General features: G+C 53.7%; 7 protein-coding genes across 7 annotated transcripts; 5 read left to right on the forward strand and 2 right to left on the reverse strand.

The window, feature by feature from the left end:
* Positions 1–643: 643 nt before the first annotated feature.
* BO66DRAFT_437326 (3-deoxy-7-phosphoheptulonate synthase) lies at positions 644–1940 on the forward strand (the record flags this gene model as incomplete). Its single annotated transcript, XM_025650979.1, has 3 exons — positions 644–725; positions 800–1579; positions 1669–1940. 3 exons carry the CDS (start codon positions 644–646, stop codon positions 1938–1940), a joined length of 1134 nt encoding a protein of 377 aa, XP_025505126.1.
* A 3736-nt stretch (positions 1941–5676) lies between these two features.
* BO66DRAFT_400480 (sulfotransferase family protein) lies at positions 5677–6729 on the reverse strand (the record flags this gene model as incomplete). The annotated part of the gene is made up of 4 exons (XM_025648722.1): positions 5677–5691; positions 5723–5749; positions 5915–6516; positions 6618–6729. 4 exons carry the CDS (start codon positions 6727–6729, stop codon positions 5677–5679), a joined length of 756 nt encoding a protein of 251 aa, XP_025505127.1.
* A 1614-nt stretch (positions 6730–8343) lies between these two features.
* On the forward strand, positions 8344–15690 carry BO66DRAFT_437329 (acetyl-CoA synthetase-like protein; the record flags this gene model as incomplete). Its single annotated transcript, XM_025650980.1, has 2 exons — positions 8344–8763; positions 8818–15690. The coding sequence occupies 2 exons, from the start codon at positions 8344–8346 to the stop codon at positions 15688–15690; spliced, it is 7293 nt and encodes a 2430-aa protein (XP_025505128.1).
* A 395-nt stretch (positions 15691–16085) lies between these two features.
* BO66DRAFT_400482 (uncharacterized protein) lies at positions 16086–16708 on the reverse strand (the record flags this gene model as incomplete). The annotated part of the gene is made up of 3 exons (XM_025648723.1): positions 16086–16405; positions 16473–16523; positions 16591–16708. 3 exons carry the CDS (start codon positions 16706–16708, stop codon positions 16086–16088), a joined length of 489 nt encoding a protein of 162 aa, XP_025505129.1.
* Positions 16709–18478: 1770 nt separating this feature from the next.
* Positions 18479–20652, forward strand: BO66DRAFT_390924 (ankyrin). The gene has a single exon (XM_025647130.1). The coding sequence runs from the start codon at positions 18509–18511 to the stop codon at positions 20366–20368; it is 1860 nt and encodes a 619-aa protein (XP_025505130.1). The 5' UTR covers positions 18479–18508; the 3' UTR covers positions 20369–20652.
* Positions 20653–21190: 538 nt separating this feature from the next.
* BO66DRAFT_437332 (uncharacterized protein) lies at positions 21191–22105 on the forward strand (the record flags this gene model as incomplete). The annotated part of the gene is made up of 3 exons (XM_025650981.1): positions 21191–21453; positions 21970–22034; positions 22092–22105. 3 exons carry the CDS (start codon positions 21191–21193, stop codon positions 22103–22105), a joined length of 342 nt encoding a protein of 113 aa, XP_025505131.1.
* Positions 22106–22868: 763 nt separating this feature from the next.
* Positions 22869–25918, forward strand: BO66DRAFT_437333 (uncharacterized protein; the record flags this gene model as incomplete). Its single annotated transcript, XM_025650982.1, has 3 exons — positions 22869–23116; positions 23184–23262; positions 23339–25918. The coding sequence occupies 3 exons, from the start codon at positions 22869–22871 to the stop codon at positions 25916–25918; spliced, it is 2907 nt and encodes a 968-aa protein (XP_025505132.1).
* Between the last annotated feature and the right edge of the window lie 238 nt (positions 25919–26156).

A 26156-nucleotide genomic window follows, 5' to 3' on the forward strand; every position in this document is an offset into this window, starting at 1 on the left:
CTCCGGGAGTGCATCCCCGACGATCATCGGAGCACGTCCCGACGCTTCCTGATTCCTCCCACCCTGCGAGAAAAACAACCAAGACTCAAACTTTTCGCTCCCTCCATTCTGAATGTGACTTTGATCGACCATCCCAGACTCTCAGAGCTGTGGACCATTTCAGGTATTCTCCGTGCGAGGCGGGCTGAAGGAGACACTACCGCAATACGTAATGGAGTCCGAGTATCCATCGCTCGGAGCTGTTCGTGCAGTGACGATTCGACGACGTAGCGGATGTGGACCAAGACAATCACGATAGAGTATTCCGATCAAACTTTTTTCTCTCTCTCTTCTGAGTCGCGGCAGAGAATACACTCTCAGGAGGTCTGACATTCACGAGCCGTGCTGACACGGCTGCTCAGGTTCGGTGAGACTGTAAGGTCGAGGAGAGCGGGAGAGGCGGTTTAGCAGGGAAGTCGAGTCGGAGTCCTCAGCAGGGTATATATCATATGGCGTTGTTCCAGACAGTTGTGAAGAAGACCCAGTGACCTTTGTTGTTCTTTTATTATCCCATTGTCCCAGTGTTGTGTTGTTTACCTCTCTGCCTAGCGCTCGAATCTTAGTATTCTTTTCGTCTTTGCTTTCCATACATACCCATATCAAAATGCCTAGCCTCACGTCCACCCCAATTCTGGATGCCACCAACATCGACCTTCTGCGTAAGAAGCTCGCTGAAGATGTCCGAGGTTAGTAGCCTCCATCCTTCTCAATCATTCCTCCCTGCAAAACTGTACCCATCTCTGACCCTTTATCATTCCAGTGGAGAAATACACCCCCCTAGCCCCGCCCGAACTCGTGCAATACGACATCGGCCTGAGCGCGCAGTCCCTGCTGACGGTGCTGAACAGCCGCATCGAAGCGCGCAACATCATCCGGCAGGAGTCCGACCGGCTGCTCGTGCTCGTGGGGCCGTGCAGCATCCACGACCCGGAGAACGCGCTGGAGTACGCGGCGCGCCTCCGGGAGCTGGCCGCGGAGCTGCAGGAGGACCTGTGCGTGGTGATGCGGGCGTACCTGGAGAAGCCGCGCACGACGGTGGGGTGGAAGGGGCTGATCAACGACCCGGACGTCGACGACTCGTACAACATCAACAAGGGGGTCAAGGTCGCGCGGAAGCTGCTGGCCGACATCACCGACCAGGGGGTGCCCGTTGCCTGCGAGATGCTCGACACCATCTCCCCGCAGTACACGGCCGATCTCATCAGTGTCGGCGCCATCGGGGCCCGCACCACCGAGTCGCAGCTGCACCGCGAGCTGGCCTCCGGGCTGTCGTTCCCCGTCGGTTTCAAGAACGCCACCGACGGGTCCGTCGGCACCGCGGCTGACTCGCTGAAGTCGATGCGCGGGAAGCATCACTTCATGGGCACCACCAAGCAGGGCATCATCGCCATTACCAGCACCAGTGGGAATCCCGATGGGTTTGTCATCCTGCGGGGTGGGAGTCGCGGGACCAACTATGATGCCGAGAGCGTCAAGGCGACCAAGGCGATGCTGCAGAAGAAGGGCGAGCGGGAGGTCGTCATGGTGGATTGTTCCCATGGTATGTCTGATTGACTTGTTAACTCACATCCCTACCTCCCTGTCAAATCTTGTCATAAAAGGTATGACCTGGCTAATACACTCTCATAGGCAACTCCCAAAAAGACCACCGCAACCAGCCCAAGGTTTTGCGTACCATAGAGGAGCAACTCCGGCAGGGCGAGCGCGGCATCATCGGCGTGATGGTTGAGTCCAACATCAAGGAGGGCAACCAGAAGCCGGCTGCGCGTCTGGAAGGTTGTGAGAAGGGTGTCAGCATCACCGATGCTTGCATCGACTGGGAGACCACCGAGACCTCACTGCGCTCGTTGGCTGATGCTGTGCGCGAGCGTCGGGCTCGCGTGGCGGCTGGGAAGCAGTGAACGAGTGTCTTGGCTTGGTATGTTTGGCGTATGGTGTCTTTTGTTCTTCAGTAGTAATATATAATCAAGATAGTCCGAATGGAGTTATTCGTCCGCAAGTTGACCTCGTGGTAGCATTGATGTGTCCATGCTGTAGGGAAATGGATGAGCCGGGTATATATCCATGACAAGGAAGCAGTCGCCACATGAACTTTTTATCGGTGTTAACATATCTGTCTTGAACCATGCGGCCTCGAGTTGCATCTGGCCAAACCCGTTGACTTCAATATCTTCGTATTGTGGAAGGCCTCATATGGAAGCTCAGGAAGTCCAACGAACTGAAGCTAGTACGCACACAATAATTTGCAGCTGATTATGTCGGCCGGTCATGCTCTCTCCGAATGAGCTTCAGTATCACACCCAGACAACAACCCAGCACCAGAACTTCGTCTCTCTTATATCATCAAATCACCACCTCACACAGCCACGAAACAAGATCTCAAGCATCGCATGCGTCATAGCCCAACCTCTACGTAAAGTACATGGATCCTAATGTCTACGTGGATATACCCAAGCCAGATCTACAGTCACAGTGGATAGAGACGGGAAGAATGCAATCGTATGACATGCCCTATCCAACGGGGGACAACCGATTAGCTAGAATTTCAATCCACCGCAGCAACTCATGGCTCGGCAAGTCCTCGTCGGCAAGCCCCAATTCGTCCCCCGGTGCCCTGCTTGCCCCTCCGAGCGATCTCCAGCCACACGATAGCAAGTGGGAGGGAGAGGGCAGAAGGACTCGGTCCCGACCGGCTTAGGGTCCACCCTTCGCTGAACCCTCGGGAATCCGTGCTGGCTCTCGGCCGGAGACTGACGATCGTCTAGCAGAGCCGGATCAGCGAGATGTTGTTGTTGACCTCGCCGTCATTGACAGGGTCCACGTCGCCATCGGAGGTCAACGGTTCGTCGTTGTCGCGCTGATCGGTTAGCTGTGAGTCGTGGACGCAGATAGCCAGCACCATAGACGTGAGAAAAGTGGCCTCACCTTTTCTTTCTGGTCGCCGGAGTTTGCGTTAATGCTGTTCGATGGACCATAGGTGGGGTTTCCTTACACACTGGCCGGGTCAGTTGGATCTTCATGTGGTGGGGGATACGTACAAACTATGTTGAGGGGATATGCACTCAGCATTAGCCATTCCTTGTCAGTATGACTTGGGACTTACGCTCTGCTGTTTGTAAGCGCGGATCTCATTCAAGCTCTCAACATTGGTTTGAACTTACCAGCTGATGATCAGGAGAGGCTTAGAGTTAGCATTTGCCAATGCCACAAAGTATGCGATTAGGGCACTCACAAGCTGCTTAATGTTAGTATATACCAATGCGTTGTGGGAAGAGACTTACGCTCTACATTGTCATGATAAAGTAAGATTTGGATAATCAGCTGTTTGGTAGGACATGGATACTCACAACCTATGCATAATTAGCGAGTGAGATGACACTGTGGGAAGTCGACTTACGTTCTATTTTGCGTATCAGTTTCGATACTCTATCAGCCACTTAAGTGAAGAGATTGAGGAGACTCACATTCTGGGTACGTTAGCTTGGCATGGTTCTAGAATGGGGGGGGGGGGGGGGGCAAACTCACGTTCTGATGACAGGGAAAGATCCACGTCAGTGGAGGTCAACCATCATCGGGAAAGAGGATACATACCACCTGCTCGTGTCAGTCATGTCAAAGAGCAAGAACGGATTGAACTTACAGTCTACAAGCCAGCAAGTACCAAGCTCTCAGCAGCAGGATCTTAGGTCAAGTCGAGACAAGAGTACTCACGCCCTGTACAGATTAGCAACCTCAAAGATTATCGAGAGCAACCAAAGAGCATACATTCTGATCCCGAGTTAGTTTCGAAGCATTGGTACAGTAGCAACAAGGGAGACTCACATTCTAATCCAGCAATCAGTCTTACACTGCACAGTCAACAAAGCTATACAAGATCAAGAACAACATACAACCTAAGCAACCATTTAGCATCAACATTTCCCAAACCGGGAGGTGAACTTACAGGCTTGAGACGGGCAAATCACACAACCGTCAGCACGCGCAATAGGATAATGTTACCACATCAGTGGAACCAGATACATACATCCTGGACGTCTTGTCAGCCCCTCCAACCTCCCGAGACACACCGAACCATGCACCAGGGTTGACTTACCACTTCACCATTCTATGCAGTAATGATGAGCAAAGAGTTAGTTTGAGCAGACCCATCCGGGTTCCAGGTTGACGCAGCCCAGCGATCCTTACCTCTGTCAATTCTCTTCGGACAATGAGCGGATGCGTCGGAAGCATAGGGGCAGCCATGCAGCCGACGAGGAGGGCAGCGGACCACAGTGCGAAGCGCATAATGATGGGTAATGAAGCAAGGATGATGGATAAGTGAAACCAGAAGGAAAGAGTGTATCAGTGGGAATGGAGCTCAAGAGCCAGTTGAAGTGTTCGAGTCAACAAATTAGAAAGACAGGGTGTGGAAAAAGAGGGGCAGGTGATGAGGCAAAGAGAAAGAGAAAATGGAAGAGAGAGATCGAGAGAAAGAAAGGTCAGAGGAAGGGAGAAGCAGGTGGTGACGGTGACGGTGACGGTAGGCGAACCGCCAGACAAGGGAAAGTAAAGCCAAGAAAGACTGACATGGGGCAGCTTTGGTCAATTCCTCTCCTGGATACTCTAGAGTGCGAGTCAAACGAACCGGTTTGCCGGTGCTCTTTCCCGGGCTCCACCTTTTAGTCTTCCAGTACCGACGATCAGCGGATTGATCGACAGGACCCAGCGGCATAAATCAGGATCGAGATGCGGGAACACGGATGATAATGATGCTCAGGCATTCTCCTCGAGTTCCACCCTCGTTCCATGGCCAGTCAGGGTCCTTGACATTGGCAGTCTTTGCTGTTTACCACTTAGGGCAAGACGCGGGCAGAGCCCTGACATCACCGGCGGGGCTCCACCACAAGGTTGTTTCATCGCGAGATCTCCTATCCACGAACCAATTACTTATTGTGTCGAGTGATGGACTGCGAGAATCTCTACCATCCGTAACTGCGAAAATTGTGTAGCAGGTTGAATAGTCCATTGCGGTCGCATTCAATCAACATTCAATCTCCCATCCGCAGTCCAGCCGCAAGAGATGCTATCATCTAGCCGCGAGTCAGTCGTCTCCACACTGGCCATACAGCCTATCCACCGGTTCGACGATCGATGGATCTCGGCCTCGAGGTGATCTTCCCCAGATACAGTAGGTGGGACCGATCTGATCAGGGTCAACGCAACCATGTTTCCTGAATCCTGATTGAAACAGGGTTCCAGCGGAGGACCCGCGAAAGAGCTGTTCAAGTTTGATGACTTGAAAAGTTTACTTGACATAGAAATACTACCAAATTCAGGATGTAGCATATCAATATTAAGTTCGACCGCAGGGAGGCAGCATACGGCGGAAAACAGTGGACAAGGACCAGTACAGCATCAGGCATATAGATGCAGCGTGCCATATTTCCCTCGTTATAGATATCAACTCCAGACGAAGAAACTCTAAATTCTTCGTCGTTTTCCATGCCGGAGATATGTTTTCTTTTTCCCGTTTCCGTTTTCTTTCTTTTACTTATTCTGATGCTGATTCCTCTCAGATTGCCGCCGATCCTCGCAGGCCAAAAGCGGGTCGGCAAAAATCGATCGGGTATCGATCGGTTCATCCCCAAGAAACCACGATTATATATCCATGATCTATAAAACACAAACTTATCTATTTACATACACCCCAAACAACAGAAGACGCACCAGCCTAGAATATACACAACGAACACGTAGACATCCCCCAACAGAACTACACCCACTGCGAGACCCGCAGCCAAACCTCCCGCCCATGCCTGGCCACCAAATATGCCACCGCAACCCCGACCCCGTAGCACGTCATCTTCTGCAAGAACCTCGCAAAAGCACTGCGTACCACCGCCGCCGACTTCTTCTGAAAGATCGCCTTCTCGTTCGCGCGCGGGAACGGCGTGGCGGGGACATCCTTCCCCAAAAAGCCACACAGGGGCTCCCAGCCCTCGGCGGGGTTCCACTCGAGCAGACGATCGCGCGGCACGACGCTTCGGACGCGATCGTAATGCTCGCGAAACGCCTGCTTGCCATTGCGGGCGAAGTCGCCGGCGAACATCGCGTCAAAACCCAGGCGGCACATGCGGTTGCCCGCCCCAAACTTCTCGGGGTCGAGCCACCCCAGCAGCGTCGCGAGGGGGCTGTAGGTCTGCGCCATGATGGTCTGCTGCATCGAGGCGTACCAGGCGTCGACGTCGCGTAGGGTCAGCACCACCTTCGCATCCGGGTAGGCGGCCACCAGCTCCTCCACGAAGACGGCGGCGGGGAAATCCGTGACGGCCTCGACGTGGCCCAGGAGCTGGTCCCAGTCGGCGCGCGTGAAGGGGCGGTCGCCGTGGTACTTGCCGCGGAAGGCTTCGGTCCACAGCACCGCGTCCTTGGGGTTCTGCATGATCGAGGTCATGTGGTAGGTCTCGTAGCCGAGTTCCTGGAGGGCGAGCCATGTTGCTTTGGGGGGTTGTTAGTGTTGGTCGAGAGGGGATAGTGTCGCATCGCACGGGAATGCGAAAGCAACCGTGCAATTGCGCTGGAGGCTGTGGCACACTTACACAGGGTTCCCGTGCGGCAGAGGCCCAGAACAAGGACCTGCATCGGCTTTACACGATGGCAGGTCCGTCGATCGATGTTGGTCTGCACCAGCACGCTTTCAGTATCCTTCATGATGACGGAAGTACAAGACAACAGTAAGAACAATAACCAAAGGAGTGACAATGATAAAACAACCGCGATAACACCTGTCACCGTCGATGAGTGCCAGGGTCGCACTACTTATTCTGACTGTCTATACGGATCATCTCTACAGACTCCATTTCTACGCTTGGCAGCTTCCCAAACCACACTGCACAGGAGATCATAATCTTGGATACCTCGCAAAACCCAGGATAGAGACCCTCAGCGCAGAGTAGGATCCGAACACTGCCGGAGAAGAAAAATTCGTGTCGAGACACTAAATATCCGAGTAGAATGTATCGAGTACCGGTGGTTGATTTGATATGAGGACTGGAAGGGAGTGCAGCGCAGGGTCCAGGAGATTGTGGGTGCTATGCCGATCGTCGCCTGAGGATACGTATATGTACAGGATATCCACGAGGTCCAGAAATAGCAGAACTGCGATTGACGATGAAGAGTTTGGCGGAAGGGTTCGGAAGGGGAATTTAACCATGAGAAACAAAAAAAAAGAAAGAGTGGAGCTTCCTTGCCGCAGCGGGTGAAGAATATCAATTTCCCGATCGGGGAAAAGCAGCCTGTCCCGAGCCCACGGTACTTCCCGATCTATGCCCGAGACTCTTCCATGGTGTCGGTCTGTTTCTTTATCAACACAAACATGAAGACAGAACAAAGTGCAGTGAAGAAAGGCCTCCAATCCCAAGCATGCACCATCATAGAAGCATTCTGACAGCACATAATGAACGTTGCAACCAGAGACGAGACATCCGTCAATGCAGTCACCTAGATTCTGAATGAGTGCCGAAGACTCGGCATATCGCTAGCGTAGACGGAGTACTCAAACAGTAATCTATGCGACCCTGTTGGAAGATGAGCAGAAGTCCAAGCGTCTCCCCTGCCAGGGCATTTAGCCCATGACGTAGACTACGCCAAGGCCACGATGAGATCCACTGTGGGTCGATGAAGAAGATGAAGAAGATGAAGAAGACGAGGGAACTCTATCTAATCGCTTACCGTCACTGTCACGGTTACCGTCACCGTCATGACCGTATCGAAACACAAGCTGCCAGCTGCCATACTAGCCCTTACAGCCAGTGCAGCCCTGAACACGTCTTGCCACTTCATCCACTTCATCCACACTCTCACACACATACTCATACCCATATACCAATGCTACAGCGGAGACAGAAGATCAGAGTCAGCCCCAGCTCAGAGTTACCCGCGGTAATGAATGGGACCCAGGGTTGATGCTCAGGTACAGCAGCACACTCAGCTCCATACTGTGTGTCCACACCCGGAAGCATAGCCGGATCTGGAAGAGAAAGAAAGTGTCTGTCTTATCAGTCAGTCTGTGAGTGATCTACTGATTGCAAATCATCAATCACAAGAAACATTTGTCAATCTGGAGCTGCGAAGTCTGAAGCTCATTCTGTTCTCCCTAAATTTCTCTCGGTCACAATTGCTCGCTCGAACTTACCTCCCTGCATAATCCCATCAACCTCTGGCGCTTCAATTACCGCCCATTTACACCACCTCTAGCTATATGTAATCAGCAAGCGCGACTTGCCTAATACCCCTCATTCTTCCTTCCACTTGATGCGCGCAGTCATGTTGCAGATCGTGCCTGGTGCCTTCGACGCAGCACTCTGCCATTTCCCGACCGAGAATCTCCAGGGCAATGCGCCGGGGTTCAAGTCCATCTCCGTGCGCGCGGGCGCATCCTCCACCGAGGCCGTGTTAGAGGCTTGGACGGTCGTACTACGATATTACACGGGGAGCGATGTCCTCTCCTTTGGGTTGGCCGACAGCACGGTGGCCGATGCCTCGTGGTTTGCGGTGTGCCACGGTGAGATCCCTGGCGACACTGCTCTGGCGCAGCTTCAGCCGTCGGTTCAACAGCCGGCGCAGGATGTACCGACCGTCCAGAGTTTCAAGGACTGGGCGGCCATAAGCAGATCATTCAATACCCTTGTCTGGAAGTCGACGCAGACTGAGGAACCACATCTTGCCGAAGTCGATCCCTCTCATGTAAGTAAACCCATTCCTCCAATCATCACTCGATCTTCCCTGCTGACTGGTCAGTTTCCCCTTATACTCTCAGTCGCCGATGCGACAGAAGAGCTTCAAGTGACCCTTCATTATGCCGCGCAGGCCATCGGCGACAGCATCGCAGCTGCAGTTGCGGAAGCGGTTGCGAAAGCGACAGCGGCGATCCGCGACGCACCCCATACCATAATCGGAGAGGTGGATCTTCTTGGGCCGTCCTCGTGGACGCGATTCCAGGAGCTGAATGCGACGGTGTCTCCGACCATCGATGCTTGTCTGCATGAACAGATCGACGAAGCGGCGAAGCATTGCCCGGATCGCACGGCGCTGGAATGCTGGGATGGATCCCTATCGTACTCGGAACTGGTAGACTACACTGCGCGACTGGGCAACTTCCTCATCTCCCAGAACGTCGGACCAGAGGTGTTCGTGCCCGTCTGCTTCGACAAGTCCCTCTGGGCCGTAGTCTCCATGTTGGGAGTTCTGAAGGCCGGCGGCGCATTCGTCTGCATCGACCCCGCCCAGCCGATAGACCGTCTGAGGACAATCATAAGCGAAGTAGAAGCCAACCTGGTGCTTACGGCGCCGGGCTATGTGGACATGGTGGCGCCGAATGTGTCGCGAATCATCGCCGTGGACGCAGACTTCATCCGAAACCTACCCCCCTGCCCCGACCTCCCTAAGCGCGCCAGTCCGCGCGATGCAGCCTTCGCAATCTTCACCTCCGGTAGTACCGGAAAGCCCAAGGGGATCGTGCACGAGCACCGCGCGGTATGCTCTAGTGTCAGCGCACACAGTGGACCGCTAAACATCAACAGCGACACCCGCACATTCCAATTCGCAGCCTATACGTTCATCGTCAATACCTTCGAGCTGTTCACCCCGCTGGTTAAAGGTGGCTGTGTCTGTGTGCCCTCCAAGGAGGACCGGTTAGGTCGAACAACGGCCGCGATGCGTGAACTCCGAGCCAACTGGTTCTGCACGACCCCTTCCTTCCTGCGATCCATCAAGCCAGAAGACGTTCCGGATATCAAGACGTTACTGCTGGCCGGCGAGCCAGTCCAACAGGATAACCTCGACACATGGCGCAGTCGGGTGCGGATGCTGAACATGTACGGGGCAAGCGAAGCGTCCGTCTGCGTGACAGGAGATCTTTCGGGATCCGTCGAGCGCTCAACGATCGGCCGGGGCACAGGCGTCGCTGCTTGGGTCGCCGACATCAACAATCACGATCGGCTGGCTCCGCTCGGTGCAACCGGTGAACTGGTGGTCGAAGGTCCCGTGCTAGCACGAGAGTACATCCATCAGCCGGAGAAGACGGCTTCTGTCTTCATTTCGAACACTCCATGGCTGAAGGATATTCGGGGCGCAGCGTCATCCGCTCGGGCTTACAAGACTGGTGATTTGGTGCGACTGGGAAGCAATGGCCTGATCAACTTGGTCGGACGCAAAGATATGCAGGTGAAATTGCGCGGCCAGCGTATTGAATTGGAGGAGGTGGAATTCCACTTGCGCCAGGAGTTGCCCCGCGGGACAGAGGCAGCAGTAGGCCTTGTCAAGCCGGTCGACCAGCAGGACCGACCCATGCTGGCGGCTTTCGTGGCACTCAGGAAGGGATTCGACGATAACTTCCGAACTCCCGACCCGGCATCAGCGGAGGATCTCGAGGCGCTGACCCAGGGTTGGAAGAGCAAAGTCTCTGCTGCTGTTCCTGCGTATATGGTTCCTTCGACAATGGTCAAGCTGAACCATATGCCACTGTCCCCATCCGGCAAGACCAACCGCAAGGCGATCAGTGATTTCGCCTCACAGTTGACTGTTGCTCAGCTGACGGGTGCCACCAAGAAGAATCACCGGGAGCCTGCCACGGAGATTGGCTTTGTGCTTCGCACAATCTGGGCTGAAGTCTTGCAGGTTGAGGAGGAATCAATTTCAGCAGAGGATGACTTTCTGCAGCTGGGTGGCAACTCCATCGATGCCATGAAACTCGTGAACCTTTGCGGATGTGAAAATATTGGGTTGAGTGTGGCAGATGTCTTCACCCATCCGACTCTGGACGATATGGCAGAAGCTTCCATTCTGCTCGACAGCATCCAGCCATTTGAAGATGTGCCATTCTCCTTGCTTGACACCAGCGAGAATCTCAACAGCGTGCTCGACGCTGCAGCCGAGCAGTGCCGCGTCGACAAGTCAGCTATCGAGGACCTCTACCCTTGCACCGCGATGCAGGAAGGTCTGATGGCGCTCTCGGATAGTCGCAACGGAGTGTACATGGCGCAGCACACTCTTGCTCTCGGTCCGAACATTGACCTGGAACGATTCAAGCAAGCATGCCAGGAAGTAGTCACCGCACACCCCATCCTGCGGACGCGCATCATCTACCGCCAGCAGTCGGTATCGCTACAGGCTGTGATCCAGGGGAATATTGACTGGCGTACTGGCGAAAGCCTCGAGGAGTACTTGGCAAATGACAAAAAGCAGCCTATGGGGGCAGGAGATGCTTTAACCCGCTACGGGCTTGCTCCTGGGGAGCACGGATGGATCTTCGTATGGACCGCTCACCACGCTGTCTACGACGCCTGGACACTAGATCTTGTCTTTGAACGTATTGACAAGGCATACAAGGGTCAGCAGCCGGCTCGAGATGTGACCTTCAAGGCATTCATGGACCATGTGGTCCAGACTGACGCCAAGGCGTCCAACGACTTCTGGCAACGATATCTCGCTGGCGCGATGCGGAACGAATTCCCGTGCACTGTCTCTACCGCAAAGCAACCGGTGTCGGACACCACTTCGATCTACGAGATGACTCTTCCTCGCACGGACAACCTGCCGGGAATTACGATGGCGTCGATGATTCGTGCAGCCTGGGGGATTCTGATCGGGTCCCATTCCGAATCTGAGGATGTGATGTTCGGAAACATTGTTTCCGGTCGAAATGCTCCTGTGCCGGACATCGATCGTCTGGTCGGTCCGGGGATTGCCGCCGTCCCGGTGCGCGTTAAGGTTCCCGGCGATGCTAGCACTACGGTCAAAGAGTTCGTTGGCAACTTGCAGGCTGAGGCCGCGAAGATGATTGCCTTTGAGCAACTGGGACTGCAGAACATCGGTCGGTTGAGCACAGAGGCAGCCAGTGCTTGTGACTTCCAAACGCTGCTGGTTGTCCAGCCCGCCAAGGACAAGCCGGCTACCGTCGAGGAGCCGGACTTGACAGCTGTGTCGGACGCTGACGCCAATTTCGGAACATACGCCCTCACTTTGGAATGCACCCTGCAGACCCAGGGAGTGAAGTGTGCCGCTCACTTCGACTCCAGTCTCATCGCAGCTGACTACGTCCAGCGGATCCTTGCTCAGCTGGAACACCTCCTTCAGCAGTTCTGCACGTCAAATGCAGACACCAAGTTGGGCGATCTCACCTTCATCAGTGCTAAGGACGAAGAGAGCATCCGTCAGTGGAATCAAGACATTCCGGCTCCGGTCCATAAGACCATTCATCAGTTGATCGAAGAGCGTATCGCCGAGCAACCTAGCAAAGAAGCTGTCTGCTCGTGGGATGGTTCCTTCTCCTATGCGGACTTGGACAACCACTCTGCCCGCTTGGCACATCGCCTTGCTGAGCTCAACGTCCAGCCTGAAGACTTTGTGCCTTGCTGCTTCGAGAAGAGCCGGTGGCCCGTCGCTGCCATGCTGGGTGTCATGCGTGCTGGTGGTGCTTTCTTGAACATTGATCCGTCACAGCCTAAAAGTCGCATCAAGCTGATGATCACGAAACTCAAGTCGAAGACAATTGTATGCTCGCCCGAGCAACACGAGTTGTGTCTATCTCTGGGCCCCGAATACAATGTAGTGGTTTTGTCTGCAGACACACCTGAAGAGCCTGCCATCAGTGGTCTTCCTGTGACGAATGTCACTCCTCAGAACTCAGCCTATGTGATTTTCACATCTGGAAGTACGGGAGAGCCTAAGGGCACGGTGATCCAACACGGTGCATACGCCTCCGCATCCACAACCCATGCATCGACGATGTTGATGGATGACAAGACTCGCGCGCTGCAATTTGCCTCCTTCACTTTTGACGCTAGCTTGGTCGAGATCCTCACAACGTTAGTTGTCGGCGGTTGTGTGTGCGTGGCGTCGGAGGAGCAGCGCAAGCGCGATGTTACTGAGGCAATCCGAGAGACCAAGTGCAACTGGGCCGCTCTGACCCCATCTTTTGTGAACCTCATCAACCCGGATGATGTTCCGTCTCTGAAGACACTGATCCTGGCTGGTGAAGCGATGTCTCAATCACACATTGAGACCTGGGCCCATCGACTTCGACTGGTGAACGCCTATGGCCCCAGTGAATGCTGTGTCTGCAGCACGAGTAACTTTGAGATCACCAGCCACTCAAGCCCAAGGAACATTGGGCGGGCATGCTCTGGTGCCACCTGGGTCGTCATGCCAAACAATCACCACAGACTGGTGCCAGTCGGAAGCGTTGGAGAGCTCGTTATGGAAGGCTGGAACGTGGGTCGGGGATATCTCGCAGAGCCAGCCAAGACACAAGCTGCCTTCGTCGAAAATCCGAGGTGGCTCAATAAGCAAGATACTACACGGCCTCCGGTGGTGTACAAGACTGGTGATTTGGTACGCTACAATCCCGACGGTACACTGAGCTTCCAGCGCCGCAAGGACACCCAAGTCAAGCTGCGGGGCCAGCGGATTGAATTGGGCGAAATCGAGTATCGCATCAAGCAAAGCCTACCCAACAAGCCGGACGCCATCGTTGACATCCTCTCTCCTAAGGATGCTTCCAGCCAGCCTCGCTTGGTGGCATTCCTTCCCGTGCCCGTTGAAGAAGTTTCCTCTGCTACCACCATTATTCCCCCACCGAGCGACCGCCATGTGACAGCAGTGTCTGGACTCGAGGACCGGCTGGCCGACTTCCTGCCAATGCACATGATTCCGAGTGCTTACCTTCCAGTGAACTACATTCCCAAACTGCCCTCTGGCAAGGCAGACCGCAAGACATTGATTCGGTGTGGTAGCGATATGACTCAAAGACAAATGGCCGAGTACACGGGGGCAACCGAAGAGGCGCGACCCCCGACTACGGAGATGCAGCTTGCGTTGCAGCAACTCTGGGCCGAGGTTCTCAAGACATCGGCCGCGCAGATCAGCCTCAATGACAATTTCCTCCGGCTGGGAGGGGATTCGATCACGGCCATGCGACTAGCATCCGCGGCTCGTGCTCAAAGCATTCCTCTCTCAACTGCCACCGTCTTCCAGCACCCGACTCTGGAGGCAATGAGTGCCGTTGCAGAAACCTTGTCGCATCAACAGCGACCTCAGACATTCGAACCTTTCTCGACGCTGAAGTCCTTCACCAAGGACCAGCTGTTGAGCGAGATCGTGCTGCCACAAGTTGACTTCCCTGCCTTTAACATCGAGGACGTGCTTGAGGTCACCGACTTCCAATCGCTTGCCATTGGCGGTGGCCTCAACAAGACCCGCGGTTGGAGCAATTACCTGGTGTTCGATTTTACCGGGCCGATTGACCTACGACGCCTGCAGACGACCTGCGAGGAGCTGCTGAAGCACCACGCGATCCTTCGCACGGTTTTTGTGAAGACCAGCTCGCAACTGCTCCAAGTGGTGCTGCAATCAGTAAGTCCCGAGTACACGTTCCATATCCAGGATGATCAAGACCCATCCGAGACACTTGTTCGTGAAGATCTTGCGCGGCCGCCACGTCTAGGCGAACCCATTGTTCGATTCATGGTGATTAAGAACGGGGCGATCCGACACCGTCTGATCATGCGGATCTCTCACGGGCAATACGACGGCTCTTCCATGCCGCTCTTGATGCAAGACCTCCGCAGCGCCTACAGAGGTGAGTCTCTTGCTAAGCGACCCCAATTCGCCGATTTCGTGCGCATGCAGTTACTCGCCAATGAGGGCGCCGAGGCCTTCTATCGACAGATGCTGGCGGGATCCGTGATGACCGCGGTGGTCGAACACACCAGGCCGTCCATCACCAACGTGCTCAATACGATGATCGTGGACATGGTCCCCTTGGTCGCATACAAAGATTATGGCATCACCGCCGCTACGGTGATCAAAGCAGCGTGGGCGATGGTGCTGGGAGAGCTGGCCGCCACATCGGACGTGGTCTATGGCCACATGGTGTCGGGTCGCAACCTCGCCCTGGACAACGTCGAGTCCGTCATGGGACCGTGCCTGAACATTGTGCCGGTCCGTGCGGACATGAAGACTGTGCGCACGGTCCTCGAGCTGCTGCAGATGATCCAGCAACAACAGACCAACACGATTCCACACGAGTCCCTCGGTTTCCAGCACATTATTGACCAGTGTACCGATTGGCCTGCCGCGACGCGATTCAGTTCGGTCTTCCAGTACCAAGAGTTCGGGGCGGAAGAGGATCCCACGCAGCCGGTCTCGATGGAAGGAACCTTGAAATGTGCCCCGGGATTCATCTGCCCAGCCCCTGATGCTTGTGATTTGTCAATTCTGGCCACCCCGGTGGGCTCGCAGGTGCGGCTCGAGATGATCTTCTCGACTCACGCCATGTCGCAGTCGTTCGCGGAGGAGACGTTGAAGAAGCTGTGCGCCAAGGTGGAGGCGATCGCGCGCCAAGATGTCAACACCCCGCTGCCCTCGGAGGCACAGCTGGCGTCGCGACAGGCTGTCATCCCGTTACCTGAGCCGGGAAAGAATATGGCGAATGGGCTCGTCAACGGAATTGTGAAGCAGATGGTATATGGAATCAATGCGATGGGTGAGATGAGCGGACTGAATGGGGTCATGGAAGGGGAAAGTGAGGCAGAAGGAGGAGAAGGAAGAGGAAGAGAAGGAGGAGCGGCAGATCACGAGATCAACCTGTTGGCCTCGGTGCCTATAAGCTAAGGCATCAATTACCAGCCACCGTCTTTCAAAATGTGTATAGTATCAAATCACTCTTTTTTTCAGAACAATGATCCACCACATAAACATCTATACATCAGACATTCAGCCGAAAACTGCCCTTTGAGAGACCCCCCTTGAGCCCGTGTAGCCAGCGTTTCAAGGCAGCCATCGACGTAGTACAGTACAATACACCAACCAACCCTTGCGAATCCATCAAGCCATACACAGCAAATGCAACCCTTCTCCATGATTCCACGAGGTCACATCGCCACCAAACTCACCCTTCAGAGCCACAGTGTCCTACCTACAAGTTACTTACGCGTATGAGCATCCTCTCTCCTACCCACACCGCCACAGCAAGCCTTCTCGCCCCAACAATGCCAATGCAACACCACCTAACACCCCTTGCATTCCTTCACCCACAACGAAATCGGCTGGTACTGGGAGTCCGATCCCTTCCCCAGATGGTAGATCTCCCTGATCTGGCCCGAGTTGGGATCCACCCCGAAAGCGCTGCTCTTCCCGTTGACCGTCAGGTAATTCTGATTGTCGACCCCAAATCCCGCCACGACGGCACCGCTGGGGGCATCGGCGTCGGGGCTCGTCAGCGTCACGGGCGTCTCCGTACTCCCCATGACGTAGAGATGTTGTACGCCGGCGGAGGAGCGGTGTTGCGCTGCGCCGGTGATTTTGCTGTTGTTGTTGCCTCCTTTCACTGTTCCTCAATCCGCATGGTTAGTAGTTGGAACGGATGAGGGTTATATTGGGTGGGTGGAGCTTACAGATCAGGACGGGATAGTTGTCAATGTCTCCGGTGCCGATAAAGGCATGGGCTAGAGCGATGTCAGATAAAGAACAAGACTCTCGGATGCTGGAAAATGGGAGGGGAAGGAGGCATACTTCCGTCGGTGACCACCGTCCAGCCTCCATCTGCGACAAGAGTATACGCAGAGGGGAAGGGAAGAGCTGCGGCGCTGGCTGCGAGTGCGGACACGACAGCTGCGATGGAATATTTCATTGTGATGTTGATGAGGGCTCCAGCTTAGCAAGAGGTGAAGGCGAATGCAATCGACTAGGAAAGATGGACGGTTTTATAATCGGGTGGCCAATGCTTGTGGCAGTCTCTTCTGCGTCAGTCTGCATCATGATGTTATTCATAGTCTCGGCAGGTGCGAGAGTGCCTCTGTCTTACCTACCTGAGAGCAGCTGCAGGGATTGTCTCAAGGACCGGCCTCCAAGGTTGTTCCAGATGAGGCTACGTTGGACGAACGAATCTTTGTCTTGCCGTTGGAATTGACATTTGCTCACCCTTTACTTTCATAGATCCAAGAGATCGGCTTTTATATCTTAGATTTGGTTCGTGTCTCCCGGTCTGAAGATTTCCGCTTCGTGCTGATCAAAGTCGAGAAGGGCTGATATCTGGAGTACTGTGCAACCCCCTTGAGCCACGGTATGGAGCGAGCGACGATCCCTGTGGCGTTGAAGACCGGCTGTCGATCTTCTGACTGAGATTTCGGGCGACCAAAGCATTGGACCACCACCCTCCATACGGTTCTCTCGGTTACAGACACCTCTAAGGTTTCAGAGAGAGTTTGGTACACAATTCTTTTCGTCATGAGTTGCAGTCTCCGAGAATGCGGCCACGACTCATAGTCCTTTCATGTGTTCCAACATAGAGAAGACTGCACAGACTGAAAGGTGCAGACTGTTAGTTGTGTGGCTGCTGTGACTATCGCCTGTGACGGAAGCTAGAAGTATCACATGCGAATATTTCTATTATGTGAGATAAACCATGACTTACTACTCAGTCTATTTTTCAGCATGGATGCATACGTGAAGGCCCAGAGGCATGCACAAACCGTTGTGCACCATTATGAAGATGCTGAGTCATCTATACCAGCAACTGTCAACCCCCGCCCCATGAGCCTCGCGGTGGTATTAGCCTACTTGCCTTACTACAAACAAGGATAAGTAGTTTCCATTAAGTTTTAGCATTAGGAATATCATCTTTAGTCTTCTATGAGATATTCCAAACACCTACAGTCACCGCCGGTACTTCATCACTCACACGTTCAGAGGGAGCATCAAGCCTGATTATGAATTGTTTCAAGTTACTCATTTTGGTATATATGCCTTAGACAGTACCAGGTCCGCAATTCTCTCCTTCACAACGTACACGGTCGGCATGATAATGGCAGTGGAAAATAAAGCAAAGAGACTAGCATCACAGACAGACACACAAGTCCATGGTCTCATAGACTCGTAGCATCTCATTCATCAATCAGAAGAAGTGCTACAGTACTACAGGAGTGATAGCCCGTGGTGGCCACATGGCGAAGATACCTTTTCTTTCTTATAGACTCAAGATTGTCTAGAAAGACATTAGGTTTAGCAGGACGAAGTTCAAATTGGCGAGAGTTAATCAAGGTACAGTGACAATTTCTAGATTTCTTGACCAGGTGCAAACCTGCTGGCTATATATCCCACCAGACAAATGTCATCATTGGGGAACGAATTGGCTTTCTACACTAGTTAGAGAGAGAGAGAGTGAGAGATCACCGCATAGCTTCGATGATATATACAGATGATTCACAAATGACCTAGAGGATGGTTTCAGGGCTTATCAGTGGCAATAAAGTGCAATATGACATCCAGGTACTTCCACGTCCCCCCGCACTCACGAAGGGCGCCTTCCCGCATCGGGAGCCCGCTGCAAAATGGTTTTGCGGGTAACTTATAAAGCTCACCCACTTCCCCCGGCAGCCACTCCCCCTTCGCCGTCTGGACTGTTTCTTCCCATGCATACCTCGGACGCACAATGTCATACCCCGAGTTCCACGAACGCCACAGGGCCTTCGCATTCCACGACACTGACGGCTCCCCAGTATATGAGGATGGGTGGGGAGGGCTCTGCGGCCGCATCGTGGCGCGAAACGACCTCGCGGCTCTCCGACTCTATCACGCATCGCCCAACACGCGGGTATTCTGGGAGGGATACGAGGCCCCCTACTGGCACCCCTTCTTTGTGGCGGCCGATTCCGGCAGCTGGGAGGCTCTTCGCGCCCTCATCGAGATCTACTTGACAGATCCAACGTATAATAACCCCGAGCAACCGCCGCTGGACCAATATCTGACGCAGCTGGATTTCTCGCCCATCAACGAGGCGTGTGCTGCCGCGAACCGGGAGATGTTGCTCTGGCTTCTGCAGCACGATCCCCCGTTGGCGACGCTGCAGGATCGGGACGCCCGCGGCCACACGCCGCTGTTCAGCGCTGCCAGCGGGCTTAGGCGGGGGGTGGGCTTTGCGGAGCATGAGGAGTTCATTCACTTTCTACTAGACCAGGGGTCTTCGGTTCGGGGGTCGGATGTTTTCCATGCTGGACAGGAGGACGAGGAACAGAGACGCGATGACGATGACGGCAATGCTAGTGAGCCATCGCAGCCCGCGAAAAAGCTGCAAGAGACGATGCTCGGAGCCGCAATACCGCATGCTAGCTACCAGTTGACATCGCGGCTGATTGCAGAAGACGCAGACGTGCATGCCCGGCAGAGTTGGTGTGATCCTACCCTGTGGATGACTGATGAGGGTGTCATTGGACGCAGCAGAGAAGTCACCGCCTTACATATCGCCAGCGTGTACAGAAATCTCGAGGGGATTCGTGCGCTGGTGGACCATCGCGGCGAGGGGGTGAGTGTGGCGGAGATGATTTCCCGCCAGGACGATCAGGGCCGGATTCCCCTCCACTGGGCTTTGATGGGCACGCCGGACGACAAGCCTCGAAAAGAGAACAAGGATGATGACACAGATGATGAAATGGCGCAGGAAGAGAAGATACCCTCCGAACGGTTGGTCGAGACCGTCAAATACCTTCTAGCAGTAGACCCTGAGACAATCAACGCCCGAGACCGGCTGGGGGCCACGGCGTTTCATTATGCGGTGAGATCCCGCCACGCGGGACCGGTGAGCGTTCTGGCGGTGGTGGAGATGTTGCTGGATGCTGGACCGCTAGCGGCGACTTTGAACGCTGTCTGCAACGACGAACGCGAGGGAGACACTTCTGAGCCTACAATTCTACAGGATGCAGTAGATGGCCATGGTATGCGACTCGGGAAAATCAAGGATGCGCGGTTCACGCAGTTGATTGATATCTTGCTGGCCCACGGGGCTGATGCTCGATTGTGTCTGCATCGCCTGTGTGCCCACGTTTGGGATGAGCACATTCCACTGGCAATGTTTGAGCGTCTACTGCAATCTTCGCCAGACATAAACGCGACGGATGCTGATGGCTGTACGGCGATGCATTATCTCGTTAGAAACATGGATCAGGTCGAGGCAGCAAGGTATCTGATCAGTTGTGGAGCAGAGGTGGACGTGGCCGACCAGCAGGGGAATACACCTCTCCATCAGGTGATGAAAGGGACACTCATCCGCAAGCTCGACGAACGTGGATGGCCTGACCCCTCGCAGCCCAAGGATGCTCCGGTCCGAGCACGAAAGCAATGGATCGAAATGCTGGTGGAGGCAGGAGGCTCGATGGATCGACCCAATGCTTATGGAAAGGCCCCTGAAAGGTTGCTGGAGGAGCTCACAGAGAGGTTAGAGCAAATGCGGATGGCCGAGGCTACCCAAATTGGTCGAGGACGTGGACGCGGAGTAAAAGAAGGGGGCAACAGATGAATGAACTGGAATCTGTGGATAGACACAAAAGTATATTAAGGCGAGGGCCTGGGCTAGTGAGCCCAGACCGACAGGGAAATAGCTCAATAACTTAGACTCAGTTGCATCTAAGGTAATCGACATCAGCAGCCTCCCCAGGCTGTGCACTCATTTTGACACAGGGCCGCGGTCTTGGCTTGGCCAGCACCTGGCATGGGCGGAAATGCGACTGATCCTCGCAAGGTTACTGACTAGCTTTGACTTCCAGGCAGTAAATAGGAGAGAGTTGCAATGGGAGGGATTGCGCACGTTCTTGTTGGTCGAGAAGCTACCGCTGGAGGTGCGAGTGCGTCTGGCCCCGGATCAACAGTCTTTACTTGTAACTGTGCTGTTCAGCCACCATGTGGAGACCTGGTCTATCCAATTCCCTGATCATGCCTCGAAACAGCTCGCTTAGTGCCTGTAGTTTAATGTCCGATCATTGTAAGTGGCTCCTGCCGCCAGCCAAACCGGGGAGCCCACAGGATACGCACTAGATTAAGGCCAGTGGGCTTGAGGGAAGCACCCTAGAATCTCACTCTTGCGCTAGCACGCCAGATTAGACGAGCATAGTGAGCTGGCCAAGGAAGTTCGGAACCCAGCTCTGGCTGCAATGAATTCCATCACTTTTTAAGAACTTCCCACCCTTACATCCTAAGCCCTTACTGCCAACTTCAGCTCATCATCTGATAATGGGTGCTCAATTTCCGTAATCCTTCCCTTCGCGCCCGTAATTCACCTTGTCCGACCCTCCCTCGCAGCAGGGGAAAGTCGTCATCGTGACCGGCGGTGCATCCGGTGCGCATGCTCTACCAGAAAGGGGCGACAGTCTACATCGCCGGCCGGTCCAAGCCGCACGCTCAGGCGGCCACCCAGGCCATTCGAGCAAGCACCACCACCACTGGCGGCCAGCTGTACTATCTCCCTCTGCATCTAGACGATGAGAATAACGGTGCGTATGTGATCCCGTGGGGTCGACTGCCTCCCGGGATGGCGCTGTACCTGGCGCGGCATTTGGCGCCGGTGGAGGAGAGCGGCACCGGGCGGGCGAGTGGGTTCTGGAAGTGGTGCGCGGAGCGGACGAGGGATCATTTGTGATCATATCTTCTGGAACCATATAGCGATATCAGAGAAAGTTTCGAGGGGATTGTATTGCAGTGCATCGATTTGGGGACCAGGGTTGTAGACGGGCGCTTGGTTAGCGTACTCACCGACTTGGTTGACCACTTTTAGTGAGGCATTTGTGATTGCTTGAAGGTGTTGATGAGGTTTAATTTTACTGGCGTCCGAATTTCCCTCAAGCGAATGCTCATCTGCAGCTTCCTACTAGGTAGTGTCTAGGTAGTGAGGTAGGGCTAAGACCGTCATGTGCTTGGACCCGTGTGACGACCAATGGTGGGAAGGAAGACCTTAACGGAGTGCAGTCTAAGAAGTAGTATCAATGGACCGGTGCTCGTCATTCGCACGTTCCCCTACATGATAAGGTAGAATGCGCAGACATTACCTCCACCGAATCCGTCACCTGGTCGAAGTCGGTAGGTCATTCTGAGTACCGAGTAACTAGTGGTGACTAATGTAAATAGCGCATGGGCGAGCCAATGGTCCGACTACGAGGCGGGGGCGAAGGGGAGGACGTTTGTTGTGGACTGTTAGTGACTGGCCCCTGATTTGAGACGATGGTCCTACTTGCTGACAATAGGGACAGGTGTGCGGGGGTGAGCTGTTTTGAATGCTTCTCGTGCTGCAACTGCTGCTGCGACTGTTGCGACTGTTGCGGGGGTGGCCCGGCCCGGGTCCGTGACTAAGGTATGGCCTTATAAGAACGTCTAACTACTTACTGTCCGCTAGTCTGAGTGTACTTCCGAATTTCAATTGATTGCATTATTTAGTAAGAGTTCTGTATTGGGGGTAGAATTGATATCAGGGTAGAATTATAAGCATGAAGAGTGACCGGGCCCAGAAGACCCAGTGGACTTGAACAGCCGAGAGCGTACTGTCGTTCCGCTGTCACTGTTCTGCAATGCTATGAGAAGAGTCGCGTGGCTGGGCACTAATCCACTACTCAAACCCGCGTCTTTCACGTCAACGCAGGGAGGAGGCTTAATTTAAGCTATTCTGGGCATCGTTCGCCAGTAAAAGATGAACCCTTGACAAAAGACAAAAGACGTCATTTATTTGAAAGAGGAAAGAAAAGACGAGTGAGCGACAGAAAGATAAAAAGTGGATAAAGAAAATGGAAAACAAGATAGCGAGGACACTTTCTTTGTGGAGTTACATGAATCGTACTAATGAGACAATTGAAACTCAGAAATAAATTACACTATGAAACTAAACATATGTTTTTGGCAAAAGGCAATCTGTGTAGCTACGCTCCAAATAAACTCGAGCAACATAGTTCATCGAGGTTGGGGTCAAGGCGGTCAACCTTGCTGTCGAGATCTACCAAAAAGGGACAACAACCGTGAATGAGGACCATAGGAAAATGAACGACCAATTTAGCGTGGTCGTGACGCAGCTCAGGAGTCGTGGAAAGGTCAATGACTTTGAACTCGAGAGTCTGTGCAGGGAATGCCTCTCAGAGTCCAGGAATCTCGAGCAGATCCTAAGCAACCTGAGAGACAACGGAAACAAGTTCAAGAAGTTCTTCGCGATTTGGTGGGCGGAGGGCAAGATCACAGACCTCAAAACCAAGCTTGAGAAGTATGAAAGCCGACTAAACTTGCTCATCAGGTAAGAGACTAGGTACACAATATGTCGCAGCTGTCGAGAGTCGATACTGATGCCTTCCGGTCACTAGCGTGAGAGTAAGCGACTCTGTCAAAACCATCAAGGAACGCACCGCAGAAATCCTGAAGTACACCCAGTTCTGCAACGGGGTTTGACTTGCAACTCGACAGCATCTCGAGTGCAGTTTCGGAATTATCGGCCGAGGTGTCTAATCTGCGCCGGAAGCTGGACGAGAGGACGACTGCCATTGAACAGAAAGTGGACGAAAATACGATTGCCATTCAAAAAGGATTCAAAGAACTGACGGCTGATGTCGCCCCTATTCGAGTGGACAGGTTTGTCCTTGAGCAGCTAGCATATGCTGGTATGGGCTCTTGGTACATGAGGGTTGACACAGCATACACCCAGACCCTGGAGTGGTTGGTTGATGAAGCCGTCATGCCTTGCAAGGAAAACCAAACTTGGTGCGAAGAGACGCGCAAAGAGTTCGTCCATTGGCTCAAAAAGGGCCAAGGAATCTTTCATATCACAGGCAAGCCTGGCTCGGGGAAATCAACCCTCATGAAATTTCTCTGCGAGTCACCGCACCCACGGAAGCATCTGGATGCGTGGGCTGGCCAAAAAAGTCTCGTGGTAGCGAGGTATTTTATTGGGAATGGGAAGCCTCCGCCAAGCGAGCAGGACGCCAACAATGAACACAACCGGCAGGGATTGATCCGTGGACTTCTCCATTCTATCCTCACTCGAGCACCTGAGTTCACCCCCGCCATATTCCCAGAGCTATCCGAAGGCAAACTCCCGCCGCTGAGCGATAACGGTTTCGAGAAAGCCGTGGAAAAACTCCAGCAGAAAAATAATATATACGACGACCACAAGCTCGTCATCTTTATCGACGGCTTGGATGAATTCAAGGGTGACCGCATTCGGCTATGCGATAACCTCATGGACTGGGCTTCTCATATGCCCGCCGACGTCAAAATCTGCGTGTCGAGCCGCGAGGAAGTGCAGTTCGAGAAGCGGCATCGATTGTCCGGCACATTCCGGCTCCAGGATGTGAATTACACGGACATTTCTAGATTCGTGCGTGGCAGATTGAATGGCCACACTTGCTACCGGAATTGGAGCGACCACGATCGGCTAGATTTAGAAACATGCATCGTAAGAAAGGCAGAGGGGGTATTCTTGTGGAGTCGGCTGATAATGGGAGAACTCGAGCGTGACATTGACGGTGACGCTAGACTGGATGACCTTAAGAGCCGGGTCAAGGAACTCCATGGAGAGTTACCGGACCTGTTCCAGCACATTATAACCTCAATCCTGAAGAGCAGATCGAGATATGCATTTGCCTTGATGAAGATGGTCCTTGTGGCGTCCCTTCCGTGGTCCTTGTCTCTCTTTTCCTTCTTGGAGAAGTACCTCGAGGATCCGAATTTCGCATATACTCTAAGACTTGATACCGAAGTTGAGGGAGAGGAGAAACTCCTCGCGCGACTCGAACGAACCAAAGCGCATATCAATCGCCGATGTCGGGGGCTTCTGGAAGTATCGCACCGTCAAGTGACCCGTAAAACAACGGTCGCGTTCGCGCATCGATCAATCCCCGAATTCCTCATACAAGAGCCCACGTTCACTCAATACCAGGCGTTTCCTGATGGGTGTGATGTACTGGATGCGTTGAGCCAGATACTGCTGGCCGACCTCACATGCCGTGCCACATACAGCAGATTGCAGCGACGCACCTTGAAACAGTGGCGCCAGCCCGTCATGCTATCGCGTTCCACGCGAGAGGTCTCCTGCAAGACCACATTGCCATACGCGATTGAGGATTTCTCGTTGTATATCCCTTGTCAAGAATTCTGGACCGATGTTAGAAATGTCCATCAGCTTCTCAAGGCTCTGGGTAGACTAGATCAAACTCCGCGGCGGTCGGAGAGGATCGCCCGATTCCTGATTACAGTTGCTAGAGCTATTGAACACACTCTTCCGTCTGAATTCGACTTTCGATTGATCTTTTGGCGGAAACCGTCGCCAGTTCCTGTTCCGGATCCGGTGCTCAATCCAGGAGAGAAAGATCCAGAGGCCAGTGTGAGTGTCGAGGTACTGTCCCAAATCCTCGCTGCATGCAATGGGATAATATGGCCCGAGGGTCTAGATGTTCTCGGGCAAAAGATTCCATTCAACACGCTAGCCTACAACGCCATTATCGCAACGCAGGCAGAGGATTCCCACTTGACGTGGGGCCTCATCGCGACTCTCAAGACCTTTCTGTCTCGAGGTTTCTCACTAGACAGTCCTGCCGACCTCGATGATGCGGTAAACCTTTCACATTGGGAATGCTTCCTGGCCGAGGCCTTAGCTTACACACCTGACTTTCTAAAGCTTCGGCGCCTCTTTCCTCTGTTCCATCTTTTCTTGCTATGCGGTGGTGACCCGCGTTTGAATTTCAAGATCAGGCTGGAAGCGCAGTCTAGCCGTGCGCAACGTCAGAGCAACCCGTCGCGTGGTGCGCTGGGCCTTGTGGCCGGGGCGAGCGAGGAGAGCAAGGAAAACTGGTACCATTTCCGACAACCCAAACCTGTCGCTACTTTGGGAGCGCTCCGAGATAGGCTTCGAGACGAATTCTCTCTTGAAGAAATTTTCAGATTACTGGTTCCACGGGAAGAAGCACCCACACTCCACGAACTAGTCGCCCTACGGCTGGCTGACCTTTCGCCACAAGAACAAGCATCGAGGATCGCAGAGCTGAAGCCACGTGTCGAACGGATGCTCACTGTTGAGGCCATCAAGGAGGCACTTCGTCTCTAGATGCCCGTGTGCTGTGGATTCCAGCTTGTAGAGAATCCGTTTGTCAGTCTTGCATTCAGCACTAGCCATCAGGGCGGATGTTGCTGGACTTAGGGCTATATTTTCGGGGGGTCATTTTGTGCGCGTGGAGATACTCATCAGCTGGAAACATGCTTCTTGGGTATCTTGCATCTTGATTAGTTTTTGAGCTTAGAATAAATTGTTATTGTGTCCCTGATTTGGCGAAGACGATGTTTTT

The sequence above is a fragment of the Aspergillus aculeatinus genome (genome assembly GCF_003184765.1).
Source record: "Aspergillus aculeatinus CBS 121060 unplaced genomic scaffold BO66scaffold_17, whole genome shotgun sequence".
NCBI classification, from domain to species: Eukaryota; Fungi; Ascomycota; class Eurotiomycetes; order Eurotiales; family Aspergillaceae; genus Aspergillus; species Aspergillus aculeatinus.

Excerpts from the sequence above, each read along its gene's own strand:
- BO66DRAFT_390924 (XM_025647130.1), top strand. The coding sequence starts at position 18,509 with ATGTCATACCCCGAGTTCCACGAACGCCACAGGGCCTTCGCATTCCAC.